Source organism: Seriola aureovittata, chromosome 6 (genome assembly GCF_021018895.1).
Source record: "Seriola aureovittata isolate HTS-2021-v1 ecotype China chromosome 6, ASM2101889v1, whole genome shotgun sequence".
NCBI lineage: Eukaryota > Metazoa > Chordata > Actinopteri > Carangiformes > Carangidae > Seriola > Seriola aureovittata.
The window spans coordinates 25,465,793-25,486,146 of record NC_079369.1 but is presented as its reverse complement, the minus strand read 5'-3'; the positions used below and the strand labels follow the sequence as shown (position 1 = coordinate 25,486,146).

The window sequence follows — 20,354 nt, the reverse complement described above, 5'->3', positions numbered from 1 at the left end:
ATTTACATACAGTATAATACATACTATATAATAAATACAGTACTTTGCAATTTTAAGATACAGGTACTTTAATTATTTCCATTTTGTGCAACTTTATACTGTTATTACTCTATATTTTATTACACTATATTTGTCAGGCACATTTAGAAGTTACATTTCAGGTGAAAATGATGCATCTGCTCAACAAATATAAACACATGAGGCTGTGATGGCTCCTGTAGTTAAAACTCTGTAATGGGGTTAAAAGTCTGTAATGGGGCATTTATTTGGATTACTCTCGATTTTGATACAAATTCTTATTTGTTGCCAATGTTTTTATGGATTCATTAAATTCAATTTGGCTGTAATAGATCATTTTGACATTGTTGACTAAAGATCTGATCACTTCCACCTCTGTCAGGACGTAATTAGGCAACATGGAAAACTACCAGGAAAAGGGCAAAGATGTCATTAATTAATGTAATTCATTTTAAACAAAATTCTGTGGAGCTTTATAGATAAATAATTGTCCCTGAAACTGAAGCTGCAGCGCCTCATCCTGCCTTTGGGTTATTTGTCAGAGGCTCCGCTCTGAGTCTGCCTCCCTCTCATTAGGTGAAGGAGTCAGCGGGTCTTTGGAGAACTCCAAGTCCCAGAGATCTCGGCAACCAGTGAACCTGGAGCCAGGACTTGGATAACATGGCAGCTCCGTCCAGCAACACATGCGGGGCCATGGAGCGGTCTATCCGAGAGCGAGTCCCCCCGCTGCTCACCGACATGTACCAGTTCACCATGGCGTACGCATATTGGCGGGCCGGCCGTCACCAGGAGCCCGCCGTGTTCGAGCTCTTCTTCCGGCACAATCCGTTCGGCGGCGGCTTCTCGCTGTTCGCCGGTCTGCACGACTGTCAGCTGTTCCTGCGCAGCTTTAGCTTCACAGACGAAGGTGAGAAAGTTAACATCGGTATTATTACAACAATTACCAAGTGTCATTAATGACAATGGTGTCATTCATCCAATCTGAGTGACTTCTCTCTCCCCTAAACTCCAAACTTTTACGCATACCGATCCGGTTGCGCAATACTTAACGGTGCAGCCCCCGTGAGGCTTTCAGTGAGAGAACGTGAATGCGGCTGTGGTATTTTCAGGGAATTTTGATCTTTGAACTTTAGCACACAGGAAGATCAGCACATGAAGCAGCTGCATGCAACAAAGCTGTCTTGAAACCAGATTTGTCCTGCGCTTGTGGAACTGGTTATTCCAGATCATGTTTAAAAAAAATAATAATAAAAGTAGTTTTTTTTTTACAGTGATTTTAAACGGTTATAGGTAACAGATCATTAAAAATTAATTACTTACAGAGTTGTGTAACAGTATTAGCTGCTCCTCCCTATCATGTATTATATAATTGGCTGGTTCTTTACTGATGGAAGAAACATTTTAAAGTTGTTGATGATGTCTTATATACAGTTGGTTTAATCTGTAACATTGCATCATATATTTTAATATCATCATATGTTATTAATGTTAAATCTTAATCTGTGAAATAAGTGAAGGGGAGTGAAAAAAAAAGTTGCATAAGATATACTTAAGTTCAGTACTTAAGTAAATATACTTAGTGACTTTCCACCATCAGACTTTCCACCATTGGAAACATAGAGTGGCATACAGTTTTAAATTTTCAGTCTGTAGTAGTAAATACCAAGTTGGTTTAAGTACCACAATGTTTCCAGCTGAATTCATTTAGTTCAAAACTGAAATGACTAATTATAAAAAGAATGACTCCTTGGGCTATTGGATTAATAGTTGATGTGTAAGAAGCATTTTAAGGTTGTAGTTGGTTGAGCTGCTGTAGCTGCTTCATAAACAGCTGAGTAGTTTAATCTTTAACAACTAATTCAATCTTATAATATAAACTGATCATGATTTGTATATGAAATCTTAATCTTCAAAGTAACCTGTAGCTACAGCTGACTCAGACATGGAGTGCAGTAAAAACATTAAACCGCCTAACAGTATATAACATTGTTAAAATGAACTCCACCTCGACTACATTAAAATGCTTCTTACACACTGATGCATCATGGGTACTTTAACTTTAACTTTAGATAGTTTAAATAGGATTTGAAAGAAGGACCTGGAGCATTTTTACATTGTTGTTTTGAAACCTGTAAGTAAGGAATCTTAACACTTCTGGTAGAATATAGTTTAAAACCGCATAAAATACTCAATTAAATGACAAATGATTATATTATATTTAATTTATGTGCTCAACTGTACAAGTTACAAGCTGTCAAACATGTTTAGTCTGACCTTCAACTCACCACTGAGTCATCGTAGCACATACTGGATTAGATTAGCTGTAGAGAAAGTTATTAGATTTATCTCTATTATTGTAATTGTGAGTGTGTGTGTGTGTGTGTGTGTGTGTGTGTGTGTGTGTGTGTGTGTGTGTGTGTGTGTGTGTGTGTGTGTGTGTGTGTGTGTGTGTGTGTTGAGACTGGACATGTGAGGGAGGGAGGGCACATAAAGGACACATGCGCTTGCGTAAGAGCACGTGTGGAGGGGGTTTTAGGATGAAGGATGCCCTCTGTTGTTGGTCTTACTGTCAGTGGTCCAAATGTTGTGTTTAACGCCATCTCTTCCTGGATCCAGATGTGGAGTTCCTGCGCTCCGTCCTGCCTCCGGCCACTGACCCCGCCTTCTTCCAGTTTCTGCGAGGCCTGGACTGTTCGGGCGTCACGCTCCGCTCCGTCCCAGAAGGCACCGTGGTGTTTGCCAGGGTGAGCTGTGAGGGCTTCAGGGGGGAAACTGAGGGGTCAAAGGTCACAGTCGGGGTCAGACTTGTGTTTGACTTGTGGTTCATGTCTTAAAACATCTGCAGGTGCCTCTGATGGAGGTGGCAGGTCCACTGGCTGTGGTTCAGTTGCTGGAGACCAGTTTACTGTGTCTGGTTAACTACGCCAGGTAACCACACACACACACACACACACACACACACACACACACGCGCGCACACGCTGCAACAAAATGAATTATATTTACTATAATTTATCTGTTGTTTTTTCTCATTAACTGATTTTCTTTTTTGAGATTTGATTGAGACATCTGTCCAGCTGTTTCTCGCTGTACTGTATTTTGCCCATGCCATAACAATAATCTTTAATAAAGAAAAAACCTGGACAAAAAGTCAAAATCTTAAATATGTCAATTTACAATGAGATAAATGCTGCATATCTTTACATTTGAGAAGCTGGAACCAGTCTAGTTTTTCATTTTGCTTGATGAATGACTTTAAATTAATTAATGGATTATCAAAATTATAGTCAAGATTTTAATCGTTAAGTCAATTAACTGAGGAACTGAAGAGTCGTTTCAGTGCTGTATGTTTGGTATTTCAAAGCCAACAGCTACTGTGAAGGTCACCCAGGTCATGTCCTTTCCATGTAATCAAGCATGTTTAAATTTAGTAACCTCTTTACCTCGGCTAGGTTCACCCATGGGCCATTTGCAAAGATATATTGTGCAGAAGTCTGTTTGAGATTCAAAACTATCCAATGTGTGGCTGAATTATGAGGAAACGTGTGATAAAAAAAAAAGCACAACACATCTGAACTATTTGTATTTCATGGAATGAAGCAGCCATGACATACACAACTTCTTTTTTCTTTTTTAAAGTTATTTTTTCAGGCTTTTTGTGCCTTTATTGATAGTGCAGTAGAGAGAGACAGGAAATGGGGAGGCAGAGAGAGGGGGAATGACATGCAGCAAAGGGCAGTCCGAAGCAGGACTCGAACCGGACTGTAGCCTCTACACATGGGGCAGATGCTCAACCAACTGAGCTACTCGATGCCCCGACATATAAAACTTCTCACTCTGAAATTTTACTTTCAGTTTATGTAATGTATGTACAGTATATGTTATTCAGTGTGTAATGTTATTTAAAGAAACAATCTGGGTTTTTTTTTATTTTATAAATATAACTTAAAAGGTAAGAAAAATACGCCCCATCTTAGCCTTGCTGAGTCATGTTCTTCTTCTCTGTTGTCAGTCTGGTGTGTAGTAACGCTGCCCGTTTCCGCCTGGCGGCCGGTCCCAGGAGGAAGCTGCTGGAGATGGGCCTGAGACGGGCTCAGGGGCCAGATGGAGGGCTCACCGCCTCCCGATACACACACATTGGAGGTGAGTGCCGTGTAATCTGTCAGACATGTTCAGACAGTTACTATGTCACGATTCTGTATGGTTACTCTGCACGTTTGTGGAGCCACACGTATTTCATTTAAATGAGCCTTTACCAACCTCAGGGACTCTTTAAAGAACTAATTAACCTCAGTTTTCATGAGAGGAATTTGACAGAAGGACTGATGTGTGACAGTCTGACATTTTTCTGATCGTTACAGTATCATATGAGGAATGTCGTAGACTTGAAAATTACTACATAACATATGACAAATGAACAAGAGCCAACACAGGTGATGTGCAGAGGATGATTTTCTTATATGCTCCATAAAAAACTTGATTCAGGTGTGTGTTGCCTGGGGCTGCAGCAAAAGCCCTGTGATGAAACACACACACACACACACACACACACACACACAGACTGACAGATAGTGAAATGTGTCTTCCAGGGTTTGATCTCACCAGTAACGTTCAGGCTGGATTCCTTTTCGGGATCCCGGTCGCAGGCACCATGGCTCACTCATACGTCACCTCCTTTACCTCCCTGGAGGAGGTGTGGCCACAGGTGAGGGTGTTTTATCTCTAGTTATCTGTAGAGGATCACACCAGTGGTTTTGCACACTTTAAAGCCTTTGTTTATTTATCAGTATGTTGTTGTGTTACTATTGGAGCATGGGTAGCACACCGAGGCAGAAGGCAGCCACGCAGACCAGCAAACATGATTCACCTGTGAAAAGTCAGTGAGGGATTATGTCCTTTGACCGGTTTGGAGCATCTGCACAGAGGATGCTGGGATTTTGGCTCTGGCATGAACCTGCAGGTGCACTAAGGTGTCACTAAGGTCACTTATATGCACGCAACAAAGGGTTTAGTCAGTGGCGAGAGCCTTAGATATTAGTGTATCTGTAGTGTGATTTAAAGGTCAGTCATTTTGTTCACAGCTCTGGAACTTTATTTTCAACAGTGTTGGAAACTCCTTTGGGTTTTTTTGTTATATTTAAATATCTGATTGTACATGTTATTATATTATTTATCTTTTACGTACTTGATATTGTCATTTTGCAGTTTTTCTTTCTTTGTACTGTGCACTTTGCTGCTGTAATGCTGCAAATGTCCCCACTGTGGGAATAATAAAGGATTATCTTGTCAATTAGTCTGTAAACAGAAAATTAATTGACACTTATTTTGAAAGGGAAAAAGGCCAAACATTTTGATGGTTCAAGCTTCTCAAACTTGAATATTGATTCCTTTTTCTGGTCTTATGTTTAATACACTGAAGATCTTTAGGTTTAGACTGTAGGTTGGCAAAAAAGCTTTTTAAATACATCACCTTAGGCTTGACATTGCCCACTATTTTCTGATGGATTAATGGATTAGTGGAGTAAATAATCGGAAAAGTAATGTGTAAAGAAAATGTATTAGCTAGTTACAATCCTAGTAAAGTAAACTGACCATCACTCTCTGTAGGAAAAGAGTATGTCAGTGAAAACAGCCTGTGATCATGGCTGGAGAGGCTGGAGGCACCATTTGTACTTCAGGAGACATGTTGTCAACAGTGCAGTCAGCAGCGAAAAGAAAGACAGTGCAGGGACATCTGAGACTTAACCGCTCAGGTTTTATCTCCCAACTTATGTCCTGTAGTTGATAATGTGTCCCTGATGTTTGTTCCCTGTCCAGACTCTTGTGGCAGTGAGTGGGGACCCTGATCCAGTTGACTTCATTTCTCTGACAAAAGGCTGGTTGAGCCGTGTGTGTGAGCTCCTGGGAGCAGAGCCTGCGAAGATCAGGGAGGGCGAGTTGGCCGCCTTCCTGTCCTACGCCATCGCCTACCCCCAGAACTTTCTCCCTGTGATCGACAGCTACAGTGTTGGCTGGTAACTAGTGATATGACATTAAGTTCCACCACAGTGGAAATATATCTCGGACTTTCCTATATCGTACGTCGTCACACAAAATCCACCTTCAATCTTTCTGTTTTCCTGGAAATTTACTTCACATAGTCACTCAATCATAAATAGGTACTCATTACTAACTTTTCTTAAAGGGCTCATACAGTATAAAGGTCGATGTCCATGTTTTGTTTGATTATAAAGCAGGTCTAGGTTTTGTATTAATATTGTGAAAGTATCAAAGCCTCAGTCCACAGAGAAATGCACACAGCCTGTATTCAGACACTGAGCCTTAAAACCAGCTGTCAGGACTTCTTGAACTTTGTTATGTCATAACAAAGCAGTTACCGCTCTCAGCCATGCCCCAAGCCCCGCCCACCTGCACCCACCATCCAAACCTTGCCAGATTTGGTGTTTTACCTAAAATCTGCTTTATTTTCATTGGATGGCTCAGAAAACAGTCAGCCAATCAGAAGAGAGGTTCAGAGCCTCCTCTCTTCTGATTGGCTCACCGACCTGTTGTTACCAGAGCTCCAGAGAGAAGCCTGAGAGAGGAGATGTAAAACTATACTGAGATGATTTTTGGTTCTTAAAACCACAAATATATCTTCTTATGGATCAACACTTCAAATAAAACACTGGAGAAAAGGAAAATATGGAGCTTTAAATTATTCTATATGTCATATGATTTATTTGAAAAAGGATTACACAAACAAACCTAGCATTATGTTATGTAATTTTTCCAGTATAGTGATATAACCGTTGTTATATTACTTTTACCAGAAGGTGCCACTAGTGAGCACTGGGTTAAAGAGATCAGAGGACCTCATCTCCTATTATATAATTTACCATCAGTAATGATTACTGTACTGATACTTGCTGTTTCTCAATTTCGAAGATGGACACAATAAAAGAAATACAAACTAAATATCTTAGAGTTTATTATAAATATCTGATGAATAATAAAACAGATTTAATAAAAGCAGCCAGTAGAAAAGTCTCTGTTTTTATTTATTCATCTATTATTCATTATTCTTGTTGTAAATTAATCTTTTAGTTATTTCTCATATAACCAATTACAATAAATGTTTAATCTTGGAAAATAGTAAAAAAAAAAAAATTCCCAAAATCCCAGGTGATATTCCACAGACTCTGTGAATCCATGTTTCATACTCATGTAGTCTGTGTTTATCTGATTTCAGCAGCGGCCTGTTGAACTTCTGCGCTGTGGCCTTGGCGCTGTGTGAACTGGGCTACAGGCCGGTGGGAGTCCGTCTGGACAGCGGGGACCTCTGCAGGCAGTCGGTCGACGTCCGCCACGTCTTCAGACTCTGCAGCGACCAGTGAGTGAGGTGCCACGCCGTTTGTGTGCATCAGTATGTCGCCAAAAAAACCTGCTGTGAGATGTGATTTCACTCCCACAGACATCTGCACACGTTTAATTTTTTTTCTTCTTTTTTCGTTTCATCTGCAGTTTCTCCATCCCTGCCTTTGACTCGCTGATCATCGTTGGGACCAATAACATCTCAGAGCAAAGCATGGCTGAACTCAACAAGAAGGTAAATTGATAAATAAGTGGCTTATTTTACTGATCTTTACTTCATCTTTGTCCCTGACGGCTTTTATACGATTGTTTCAGGAGAATGAGATCGACGTGGTCGGTGTTGGAACACATCTGGTCACCTGCACAAGACAGCCCTCGCTGGGTTGTGTGTATAAGGTCATTTAATTCATTTATATTTTTGTGCCTCTGTTTATTTCTAATTTTATCCATTTTTTTTCGAGTACAAAACTTTTCTGTTCTATCTTTTAATTTATACTCTTATTTAAAAAAAAATATCTACTGTTCCAGGAGTTGCAAAAGTAATTTTGTTGAACTGGAAATGAGCAGCGAAAATAAAAGTGTTTTATTCTGATCTATACAGCGAATGCAATCTCAGTTCTTTTGTCATATTAACATAAATCATACAAATGATTCCTCTGTGTGTGTTAGTTGGTGGAGGTCAGGGGAAGGCCCAGGATGAAGATCAGTGAAGACCCAGAGAAGAGCACAGTACCTGGGAGGAAAGCTGTGTACCGGCTAGTAGACACTGAGGGTGAGTGTTAGTGTGCACTGCCTGCCTCACCTCTCAACACACTTTCTTCTCTATCTGTCTATCTATCTATCTATCTATCTATCTATCTATCTATCTATCTATCTATTTATCTATCATGCAGTTTAATGAGCAGGATATTTATATGATCCTTGCATCAATGAGACTAAGTACCCGGATTTTTCAGGCATTTGATGAGCTGAATGAAACAATTTCTGTCTGGTTATATTTTCCATTCATTTTTAGATTTCATAGAAAATTTAGGATAAAAACTATGTGTTCTATGACAAACAATTGCATCCATAATACACAGCCTTTGAGCTGAGCCTAAGTCCAGCTTAAACTGACAATGAGCTGAACCCGACAAGTTGAGATTGTCCTGAAGAAGTCACAGTTCTGAAAATAAACTGTTTAGGTTTAGAAACACAGTGGCCTTTATACTGGCGCAACCTTTACAATATTGTGTTTAAGGGCGTAAGAGATAGAGAGATTTTTCTTTTTTTTTATCTATTTAACACATTTGTCTCTGGTGTGTAATGAGCCTCACAGCCACACAGGGCAGCTGGTGTGCCTGTATACTTTTTCACAGTTTCCCGCTCTTCACCTCTGCAGGTCATCCTTTTCTAGACCTGGTGAGCCTGGCACTGGAGCCTCGTCCAGAGGCAGGAGTCCCACTGACCTGTTTCCCTCTGGGCTGTGATAACTCCGCCGTCTCAATCACTCCAGCTCAGGTCACCTGTCTGTGTCAAGAGATGTTCACCAAAGGGCAGGTGAGGACGGACTGTGATCACTGTTACATAACCTGCATTAGCAGACATTTCCTTCCATCTATATAGTTAATTTTGGATCATCCTATGGGCAAAGTCTGATCCGGTGGGGGGCGGGTGGGTGGGTGGGTGGGGGTATCGGTATCACTTGCATGTCTATTTAAATAAAATGGAGTGTATTTTAAATCACGGTCACATGTTGAATATGAACCAGTGTGTTGCTGATGTGACTAAATTAAAATTAGTGAAGGATCAAACACAAGCTTTGTGATGGTCAGTATGCAGCGTGTACAGTACAGTATTTTAGATTCAGAAAAGACTGAATAACTTTGAGTCTAACAAGAGGAATCACACTTAATAAAAACACAAATCTGCTGAGTGTTTTCTGGAAGGTACTGAACAGTACAGAACAAGACAATGTTGCGAGACTGCACTGCGGAGGAGTTTTGTCTCGATGAATGTTTCTCCCACATTTTCTAGGTCACACACCCTCTGTGCAGCGCCGCAGAAACTAGAGCAAAGGTCCAGGGCTCCCTCCAGACTCTGCACCCTCGACATAAGAGGCTGCAGGAGCCAGACTCTTACACAGTGAGTCTCAGTCACAAAATACAGAACGACTCAGAAGCTTCTCCGAGACACAAAAGCTGAATATTACAAAGTGCTCTCTCCTCAGCGGGAAGATTTCTTAACCTCGTCTTTGTCTCCTCCTCCTCCACCAGGTGGCGCTGTCAGAGAAACTCCACAACCTGGTTAGGGAGATTCGAAGAGGGAGCTCCAACGACAGAAACTTCCTCTTAGCCAACTAAAGATAATCCTACACGACTGCTCTGTTTTTTCATCTCATGTTTTTTTTTTTTTGTCTGTTTATTGACACTATGATATAAAGTGCCTCACAGTAGAAGGAGTGTAGAGCGTGACCTTAACGATACAGTGTTAACACCGTACTCTCCAATACAGGAAATCACTAATGTGTTGTGGCCTGTGTCCTTCAAATCTGATGCTTATGTAACGAGATAAAATGAACAAACTATCAAATGACCCGACCTTCGTTCTTCCGTGATCCACATGTAAAAAAAAAAAAAAAACAGAGACTTCTAAACTCAAAACACAAATTCTCACATTGACAACAGGTATTCTAATACACAAACTGACACCAGACAAAAATTAAATCATGGTTCTCAAGGTTTGTATGGAATGACGATTTATTCTTGACGATGTAAAACTTATTAGCCTGAGCTTTCAGCTGTGTTTTATGGCTTTCGTCAGGGGATGGTGTCGTGGAAATGTCTGACTTAGAGTTAAGTCTCTGAGGCTGCTGAGAAAGGCAGTGACATGTGGCTGAAAGCTTCAGTAAAGCTAGCAAGTGGACCTTGAGTTGTTCAGTAATGTTGGTAAATGTTCACACAAAATGAATCTGTGATCCAAACTCTTCTTCACTGAATGTGAACACACATCAATTTGATCTGAAAAATTCTAGAAATGATAAATTTACAGCTTCATATGTCAACAAAACTTAAAAGTGTCAGCTACCAAATGCCCAAATAAGGAAGTGATTTTGTTAGTGAATTCAAGTCAACTTTATTTCTATAGCACATTTAGACACAGCCTGAGCTGTAGTGCTGTGCAAAGGACATTAAAATAAATAAAAGTAAGTAAAACAAATGTCTAAAACAAATAAAAACACAAGGAAACCATAGTAAATACTGTTTACAGAAACATGATAAACAGACAAAAAAACAGCAAGGAGCAAATACACAAATACAAACATGACAATGGACTAAAAGGTTAGTGAATAAAAGCTGAGATTTATTAAAAAAAAAAAAAAAAGAAGCAAGATGGAGGGAGAACATCTGAGTTCTAGTGGCAACTGGTTTCATAATTTTGGAGCAACAACCACTAAAGTTCTGTCACCTTTTAGTTTGTTGTTAAAACTTTACATGAACAAAACATGCAGATTTTGTTCACTCAGTCATACTTCAACTTCTCAGTTTGTTCTGTTCCTGCCTCATCAAGGTCCAACATAGACTTTATAGAAGTTATTGCTCAGTATACAAGGGAATTAAACTGTTTTTCCTTCAGTGATACAATGTTCACATTTGGATCAGATGCAATGGAAAAAAAACAGGAAACAAAGACATTAAAGTGCAATGAATGGGAAGTGCCGTCACGTTTAAGGACGTGCCTCGTTTTATTAAAAACTGTATAATGATGCATAAGGATCATTTCTTAAACTTAAACCTGCATTAATTCATATTTTTATATTAACGTGAAATGTAATGTCTGCAGTCGTGTTGCTCATAGTATCAAACACACAGAGGATTGTCATCAACTCTGCAGCTCTGAGGACTTTTTCAGCCTCTTTTAGCTCATTGTTTTGTTTTGGTGCATTTTACTGTCAGACATTTTTCTCATGAGCTTGTGGAGACTGTATCAGAGTCCAAATTGATTTTAAATTTCATCAGCCTGAAATACTCAACACCGAATGAATGATAATGCTGCAGGAGAGGCAGTTGTTTGCTAACACATTAACATGAACACATTAGCATCTTCCTTGTGTTGTTGTCGAGTAGAGTTGCAGCTAATGATTACAGCTGTATGTAAGAGTTTGGGCACCCCTGGGTGAATTACATATTTTATTGATTCTTGAATTGACAAAGAAATGAGTTCAACCTGTGCGGCAACCAAGACATTAAAACGAGCTTTTCTTCAAATGTTAATGCACTGTTGCTTTTTTACTTTCACTGTACTCAAAGATCAGCAGCAAATCCTCACATCTGAATGGCTGCAACCACCGAACGTTTGGAATATTTAATTAATAAAATGATTAACTAAACGAAATTTTTAACAATTAATTCTTTGGTTGCTTAATTATTCAGTTTTAATATCTAGATTTAAAAAAAATTTGACTTTGGCTCTGATTTTGTAAAAGAAAACACACTGTTACTGCTACAAAAAACTTTCACCAGGACTGTTTTTTACAAACAAAACTTAGTCCTCCAGAGTAGTTTCAAATCTGCCATAATAACCATCCATCCAAGATTCAAGCTCCAAAACATATTGACAGTGTCTGGCGTCACTGTGTGTGTGTGATATCTGCTCTGGTCCTGTTTGTGTTTGACTTAGTTTGGACTTGAAATCCAGTTCAGGAGAGTTCAATGATTAACTGAAGCGTTACACACGCCTCTCTCTTTGTCTCTCCCACACTCTGTCATGAAACGGAATCTGCAGGTCTTGAAAAGCATTCAATTCTGTTCCCTCAGGAAAAAAGATATTGAATATTTTTCTTTCCTGCAGTAGACAGTAACATTAATTACGACTTTTGACTGTTGGAAGACAGGTGCTATGAAGCTCATTGACTCACAATGGACAAGGGTTGAAGAGTCCAGACGTAGATGGGTAATGATACTGGACGTAGACAAGTAAAAGGCCCCTTAACCCTTGTATATAGGACCCCTCAGACTGAAACAGACACAGAGTCTTGTTGTGGTCATTTTGCATCTCTGGTATTGGGGCCCCATCATGTCAGGCTCCTTGCTCTATGCCCCATAGGCCTGTTCAGTATCCATGGGTCAAGATCATTTTAAAGGAGCTATTTGTGCATTTTGCCATTGCTACAGTGCTAACGGGGTTAGCATTAACAGCTGTTTACCTACCAGTCTTGAAAAGAGCCTCAGCCATTGTTGCATTTCCAAGACAAGAGGTTGTAATACGTCCTCTGAGCAGTGCCACGTCTTCAGGGCAGATTGGAGGGTACAGTGACTAGGTATCAGACGGTGTAGAGACAGTTCGACCAGGCCAGGATTAGCTGGTTAGCATGCTAACTTCAGTAGAAGAAAAGAAAAATCTACCCATTGGAGTCTTTGTTGCTGAGGAGAAGACGAATGATTTGAATGAGCCTTTCGATTTGGACAGTTTCAAAGATTCCTCTGGACTGGTAAGTAAACAGCTGTTAATGCTAATGCTGGCTATGTAGCAATAGCAAAACTTACAAATAGCTCCTTTAACTGATAAACTCTATTACTATTTTCATATACATCTGAGAGGTGCTGACAAAAACATGATATAAATGTCAACATAAGTAGCTGTAAACCTCAGTGTTTGTTTTCTGTAACTCTTTGACTAATATAAAAATATAAAAGCTACTGAACTACCTTCTCTGTCATATTAAATAAGTCTTAAAAAGGTCTTAGATTTAATTTGACAAACACTGTAGAAACCCTGTGAAGACTCTCCACTCCACCCCCACCCCCCCCCCCCCCCATGCCCCTCCAGCCTTCCTGCTGCAGGATATGTGAGAAGTGTTTCCTTGAATCCTGATTGGCTGCATGCTGACCAGCAGTGGTAGAAACAGAAATACACCCAGTGAGACATATGGAGCTGATTAGACACAGAGAGGCTGTGATATCATCCATGACTGTCTCATCTCAGTGTGGTGCACAACACGCTCACACACTCCACACTCACTTAACGGTACTTCACGCGTGTGTGTGAGTGTGTGTGTGTGTGTGTGTGCGTGTACGCGTGTGCTTTCACGGCCTCAGAGATTTCTGCTGATACTGAATTTTTCCTGCTTTGACAACTTAAACGCTCGGCCGGATTAACCTGCCTGGGTTATTTCCCCTAGGCACCCACAAACTAACCTGCGCTCTACAGCTGAAATTAGTAGTTGATTAATCAGTTAGTTGACTCACAGAAAATTACTTGGCAATAATTTTAGTAAGCAGAAAGCCATAAATTCTCTGCTTCCATCTTCTCAAATGTGAATAGTTTGGTTTCCCAGTTTTCTATGACAGTGAACTCAACATTTTGACTGTTGGTCACAAAAAGCTATTTGAATTTTATTGACTGAACAATCGATTGATTATTATAGGCATCGTGTCAGAGTGCCATTTAATGCTGCATGATTAAGTGTTTCCAGTAAAAACATGAAACTAGGGAAGGACTCATCACGGATATTGATTGGTGTTTACAGTGGCCAATAGCATTGGATGTATGTGATGCACTGGCAGTGGAATTGACAGTAGCTGACCTCTCAATATAGAAAGCCATGAAGATAGCCTGCATTCAGATGTGGAGGACTTCACGTCACCACCTTCGCCTACGCCTGAGGACCTTATATATGAGTTGGACAGGGATGAAACGGAGGACGATGACCATGAGGAAAAGGTTTTTGGAGTGAGCTGAAGCTCGCAGTTATGCAAGTAGTGGAGAAACGCAGGAAGAGAAAATAAATGGATTTCGATGTAAAAATACTCACATAATTATTTTTGACATATATTTGGCATATAACGAGATTAGATGAATGACCAATTAACACAGGGACACAGGATTAAAACTGGGAAAGTATGTTTTTCTTTTCATGAGGCCTTTAAAGAAAATAACTGTCACATGTATTGATAATGAAAACCTTACAGTACAGTAAGTGACACAACATTGCCCCAGGTTTCTGTGTGTCATTTACTGTACATGCAAAAAAATAAAGCGATTTGTGGACTGGTGCACCACCACCTTCCTGCTGCTCCTCCTGCGGGGGCCTCAGCTTTGCCTCTCTGTCCCTTTCTGTTCTTGCTCTTCCAGATGTTGAGATGTTGTTATGACTTCAACAGTTCCCCCTGAACACCATTTCTTACTGACATGTCAGACAGCGGAAGTTTCAAGCTGGAAACAATGATTATTTTAAATAAGACCACCCCCTCTTTTGTAGCATCAATTAGCTGCCATGGTTGTTCAGTGTTACCACAAGGTTTGAAGAGTGAGAGATTAATTATCAGGTGATAATTCCTAATGACAATTCTTGGTGGCCTGGCCCCGACTAGAGCTATCCCTGGAAAATAAAATAGAGTTATCCGATCAGTTTCTTCTTCTTCTTCTTTTGTTGTCTCTAGGCAGAGAAAAGTTTAGCTGGCTCACTCATTGGTTAGGAGTTCATAACCAGGCACTAAACAAAAAAAAAAACAAACATACCCAAAGCCAGAACTTGGAAAAATTGTTGCCTGACAGTCTGCAATGGACTCCACATGACACTATTCACAACCTCGAATACTTTTGTGAGAAATGCTTTTGTTTGTTTTTTTTTTTAACTGTGGACCCTTACGAAGTAAAGGAATATAAATAATCAGGGATTAGAAAGACAATCGGACTTCATTACTGCTTCAAAGGTAGGGGGTTGTTGTTTTATCAGTCCTCCTTCAGTAAAACAGTTACCATGGTGAAAATACATTAAACCAAGACTGTCCCCCTTTTTTATTTCATACGTAAAAACATTGGATATTTTAATGACATATTGAAGACCAAACTGGAAATGTCTCCAGTTTTCATTTCAGAAATCTGGTCATCTTTCCTTAGAGTTTACAAGCAGAAAGGTGCTCAAACCTTTGCACAATTACTGTTCAATTTTTTTGTATTTTTTTAATGATGAAACAAAAAGTGTGTGTAAAAAGAGATAAGGGTGGGAAGAGTTTGGCTTTTTTTGTGCCAAATCAGACATTAAACATTAGAAAATAATACGATTCTTCTACTGCTCTGGAAATCTAACTTTGCTTTTCAGTCTTGATCACCAGTCAGTTGAAAGGTTGGATTTACTGCTGCAGCTAATGACTTCCTGACATGTCGGTGACCTTTGCAACCTGAACCCCACTTGACCCCCTGACATGAGTTACCACCTGCGGTGTTGAACGAGTTAAAAGAAGAAGCAGAAGAAGAATAATCTCCTGTCCTCTCCCTTCCTTCCAGCAAAGCTGCCTGCAGATCTCCTGGAGGCCCGCGGAGGTCGCTCTGCTCTCTGCCGCCTCTCATTCTCTGCCTCTCCGCTACCACTCTTCTCTCCACTCCCCTCATCTTCCCCTCAGATATACTACAGCAGCACGGAGAGGGAAAAAAAAATCTGATCAAGCTTTTCCGGTCTGCTAGCCCTAATTTCCTCTCAAGACCTCTGGCGTTGGAGCTGAGGGGACGCACAGGCAGAGAGGGAAAGAGGGAGAGATCCTGGGCGAGGAGAAACTGGGGCAATTAACGCGTACCAGCACAACCCCGCACGCCTTTGCACGGTTCCTCTGCGTAGGATAATGCGTCCTGTCGGCGGTGTAATGTGCCCGGAGAGGAGGAGTGTGTGACGGGGAGAGCAGAATGGTTCGGCCGATGGGAGCGCACACGGTTCTCGCCGCGGCCGCTCCGTGCTCTCCCATCCGCGCGTCTCTCCGTCTTCGTGAAGCCGCCACAGCCACAGAGCGCCCGCCGATGCCCGTCCTCCTCTCCGCCGCCCTGCGCGCACCCACCTCCGGGTATTTGTCCGAGTCTTCATTACATAACTCGGCGTCTTTGTCGCTTGCACTGATTTCATTCTCCCACAGCCAGGAGTGAGGAGGATAACCACTTCTTGTTTACCGCCCCAGCAGCAGCAGCAGCAAGCGGCAGCGGCAGCGGCAGCGGCAGCAGCAGCAGCAGCAGCAGCAGGCGACGACGCGGCGGTGGCGGCAGTCCAAGCAGGATTTAAACCCGGACTGTGCTGCCTTCTGCTGTCGTGGACTGAAGGCACTAGGAGGAGGACACACAAAGGGTGGAAACCCGAGTCGAGCGGTGATGAGAACTCACCCCGAGTGGATTTCGCTGGTGTGCTGCCAGAAGCATCTGGAAAGGATAACACAGGGATACACTCCCCCTTCAGAGGACCAGAGGATAATTCACATCTCAGACATTTCAGTGCTTCAATCCTGTGGCTGCTGAGTGATTCTTTTAGCTTGTGTTTTAATCTGAAATTGGTTTAATAACACTGGCACTTAAAGCCTCTCCTGGGTGGCACAGTTTGGGTTCATAACCAGATTTCCTCCTGGCACCAGTGGGTTTGGACATGTTGGACAACTGTGGCCCTCCTGCATTCAAGACTTGATCAAAGGACAGGAATCATCTTCAAGAAACCACAACAGATCAGTAATCCTGCACGGCGTCCTCGTAGCTATGCAGTGAAGATGTGTGCAGCCAGGTTCAGCGGCTGCCTTAATGGCTGTGCCGAGGAGGCAGTCAGCGGCGGTGGTGCTGCTGGGGCTCCCGGTCCGATCGTGGCCTCCAGGATGCTGGACTGGACAGAAGCTGGTCCCCGCATCCTCCACAGCCTGGAGATGGGCACGGTGATGACCATCTTCTACCAGAAGAAGTCCCAGCGGCCCGAGAGGAGAACGTTCCAGATAAGGCAGGACACACGGCAGATAGTGTGGAGCCGAAACCCTGACAAGATAGAAGGAGAGAGTGAGTATTTACATAAAGGTGTGGATGGATTACTGACGGGAGGGGGCTCCTGGGCGCAGGCACAATGCCCCCTGAATCCAAGGGCCCCTGGCCCTGTGCCACGGCCCCTGTGCAAAGTGCTAAAAGTCACAGAGCTCAGTTAAAAGTAGGGAGTCTTACAATCGAGCACAGTAACATTAGCAAACAGAATAACTGCTCTAAGACAGTGTAACATATCTCAGGCTTTCTTTGGTGGTTTCCTTGAATATTTTTGCAGTAGTATTTAATATAATATCTGTGCAGAGGATTGTCAGTGTGGGTCTGCTGAATCTACAGAGACGACAGGGCGACTCAAAATGATTTTAAGCAGACATGCATCAACCACAAAGAGACATAAATGACTACAGATAGATGCAAAATGAGTAAAAAGAGACAAAACAACAGTTTCAATCTGGGGCTTTTGTTCCTCCTGTATGTTATGAAGGGTTGGGGGGGGCGTTTACATATCTGTGCCCATAATCTGTCCATACATAAAAGACAAGGTGCCAACTACATACAGTAAGTGACGTCGCTGTGGTGTTTTGACCATCGTGTGCTGGTCACAGATTCTGTATCAGAAGATGCTGAAATGTCAGCAGAGTCCTGACAAGTATCTGAGAACATGCTGATCGATACAGAAAATGAGCACAAGGGAACGGTTCTTCCTTCTTTTAAAACCTTTTAAAAACTTTTTGTGGCATCTGACCCTTTAGAATAAACAACGATTGTGAGCAGTTCAACCAACGAGACAGACTTCAGTATCACTGGAGAAATATGGGAGAAAAAAAATGTAATTTTATGTGACAGAAGTTTCCGTTGACTCCTCATTTTTCCCAGGTGCTCCTGAGGGGCCCTGATGTCCAGGGTGGGAACCTGAATTTTATCCTCCTCCACTGTGCTGGGCCACAGACATGTCAAAATTTCAGCAGATAAAACTTAAACGTATGCACCGCTAGGAGTCATTTTGATGAACGTGCACACAAGACGAAGAAACTAAGACTGGGTATCGAACTTTAATACTTTTTTGGCCCCAACCAGATCATGTCTATAGCATCGAGTATCAAAAACTGAAGTAGTGGCAGCTGGTTTTGAATGTCCAGTCAGATTCATTGTCTGTTGTTTTTCTACTTTCTTTTTCTTATGTTAGTATTTGAGTTTTTGTAGGAAAATTTTTAGATTTTTAAAAGTACAGTCAACAAAATGATCCTAACTCAAGGCCCACTTACTGGCTTTTCTCCAGTGTTCATCACAGTCTTCAATCCTGGATCAAGTTGTAGCAGGTGGTTGTATATGGTATCATATGGTGTATATGTGTCTGAAGTTCCACTCTGCAGTCACTAAGCACAACTGAGCAGACTCATCAATTCCCCGATGAAGACAAGATGTGGTTGAAAGCTCTGGAAAAGAACTATTAAAATGTAACTTGCAACTTCCAAGATAAAGAATGAACTTTATGCTCAAAACTAGAAAGGCCCTCAGAGAGCGCAGACCTCCGCCAAGGCCAGTGTCAAACAACACACACCAGACTTCAAATCAAATTTATAGTAAATGACTTGGATCTGCCCCCAAATGTAATGGGTTCTTCTCTGGCCCGTGTCCCATCCCTCCCTCAAATTCAGTGCAAATCGGTTCAGTACTTCTTGCGTAATCAGCAAACAAACAGACAAGAGTGAAACATACCCTCCTGCCCTGGGGGTAAAAAGTACTGTTTTGGTATTAGTTGTACATGACAGAGCGAAGATCTCACAACCTCAGCCTCCAAAACCAAAACTCTCTCTGTGGCTGGACTCTGGAAGAACGTGCGTAGTAGTTTGTTTTATGCTGTAAAGGTGCAAGAATGAGTAGCACTGCATGTGACATATTGCTGTGGTGGGCTGCCCCCCCCCCCCTCACACACACACACACACACACACACACACACAATCTTGCAGCTGAGGTGCTGTCATGGTGTTCTAAAGCGGACAGACAGATCATGACCCTGTGACCTGAGCTTCCTCCAAGTCAGACTCGCAGTAACTCTCTCCAGGCAGAATAGCGTGCATGCTGCTGCCACATGGGTCCCGAGTCCTCGCCCGGCCCCAGGCTTCCTGTCTGTCTGCCTGACACGCCACGAGCCCGACTGACTGACTGACTGACTGATTGTGGGGCTGAGGTGACTGAGGCGGCTCTGCCGGAGAGGAGTAAAGTGGCAGTGGTGAACTTGAAGCAGTCGGCTGCTATTGTTGTTGCTGTGAACCGGCCTGTGGAGGCTATTGTCTGTGCGCTGGATTTTTTTTGTGGCCTGGGGGAGGATTTGTTACAGCGTCTGTTAGCAGTGAGAAAAGTTACGGCATTTACTGGCATGATAGAGTTTCCTTCTGTCTGCCATGTGTTATCCCAACTCTCTCACTTTATGGTAGCACACTGTAAAAAAAAAAAAAGAAAAAAGACTCCACCCGAATGAGATAGAAATAGTTTTTATGGAGGCCCATTTCCACCAGTGAAAGAAAAAATAAGATAAAAAAAAAAACACCTTGATTATGTATCATGTAGTTAAAATTATGATCAATGATATGATAAAAAGTCATGATTATGAGATAAAAAGTCGAAATTATGAGAAAAAGTCAAATTATGAGGAACAGGTGAAATTATGAGATAAAAAAGCATAATTTTGACTATATCTGATAATTCTGACTTTTTTTTATCTTATTATCTTGACTGAACAAGATCATTTTTTAATCAAAGCATTTTCAATCTTATTTTTTCTTTCACTAGCAGAAAGGGCTTTCATAAGTCTTACTGAGAAGTTTGTTTTTCCATCACTCCACTGAGGGTGCTTCTTTTTGCTGTCAACAAACTTTCTTCTTCCTTTTTCACTTTGTCGGTTTTCTACAGTGGCCTCCAGAGCTCAGCACACTGTAACTCAAAGAAAACACATGCAAACTAAATGCACTGCAGAGATGATTACAGCTGGCTGCACTTTGCTCATTTACACAGCCTTTTTCTTGCTAAGTTATTAATTGTGGAGAACTCAGTTGATCTAATTTCGAGTGTGTGTTTAGTAAAAGGCTAATGCTACAGTAACTGTATGGAAAATATTTTCAAAAATATCTGATCATATCAGCACCACTGAATTTTTAATGATCTCTCCTTTAGATTTTCAGTGTGTTTCTGTATTTGTTGCATTTGTCAAATTGTCGACTTGAGTT

At 41.5% G+C, this 20,354-nt stretch overlaps 2 protein-coding genes across 2 annotated transcripts in view; both read left to right on the top strand.

Moving 5' to 3' along the window:
- The first annotated feature begins 53 nt into the window (after nt 1-53).
- Nucleotides 54-10,006, top strand: naprt (nicotinate phosphoribosyltransferase). The gene is made up of 13 exons (XM_056378421.1): nt 54-925; nt 2,635-2,762; nt 2,864-2,946; nt 4,031-4,161; nt 4,608-4,723; nt 5,836-6,032; nt 7,250-7,390; nt 7,522-7,606; nt 7,687-7,767; nt 8,041-8,143; nt 8,753-8,910; nt 9,388-9,495; nt 9,627-10,006. Exons 1-13 carry the CDS (start codon nt 679-681, stop codon nt 9,711-9,713), a joined length of 1,665 nt encoding a protein of 554 aa, XP_056234396.1. The 5' UTR covers nt 54-678; the 3' UTR covers nt 9,714-10,006.
- Nucleotides 10,007-15,033: 5,027 nt separating this feature from the next.
- Nucleotides 15,034-20,354, top strand: part of LOC130170781 (1-phosphatidylinositol 4,5-bisphosphate phosphodiesterase gamma-1-like) — a 36,084-nt gene continuing 30,763 nt past the window's right edge. The window contains exon 1 of the mRNA XM_056378410.1: nt 15,034-17,148. Coding sequence (XP_056234385.1) covers nt 16,872-17,148 — 277 coding nt within the window. The 5' untranslated portion in view covers nt 15,034-16,871. The remainder of the gene's footprint in view (nt 17,149-20,354) is intronic.

What these genes read in the sequence shown, in the direction of transcription:
- naprt (XM_056378421.1), top strand. Translation starts at nt 679, where the DNA reads ATGGCAGCTCCGTCCAGCAACACATGCGGGGCCATGGAGCGGTCTATC. An exon ending in TTCAGACTCTGCAGCGACCA is followed by an intron (nt 7,391 to 7,521) that starts GTGAGTGAGGTG and finishes TTTCATCTGCAG; the next exon opens with TTTCTCCATCCCTGCCTTTG. An exon ending in CGCTGGGTTGTGTGTATAAG is followed by an intron (nt 7,768 to 8,040) that starts GTCATTTAATTC and finishes TGTGTGTGTTAG; the next exon opens with TTGGTGGAGGTCAGGGGAAG.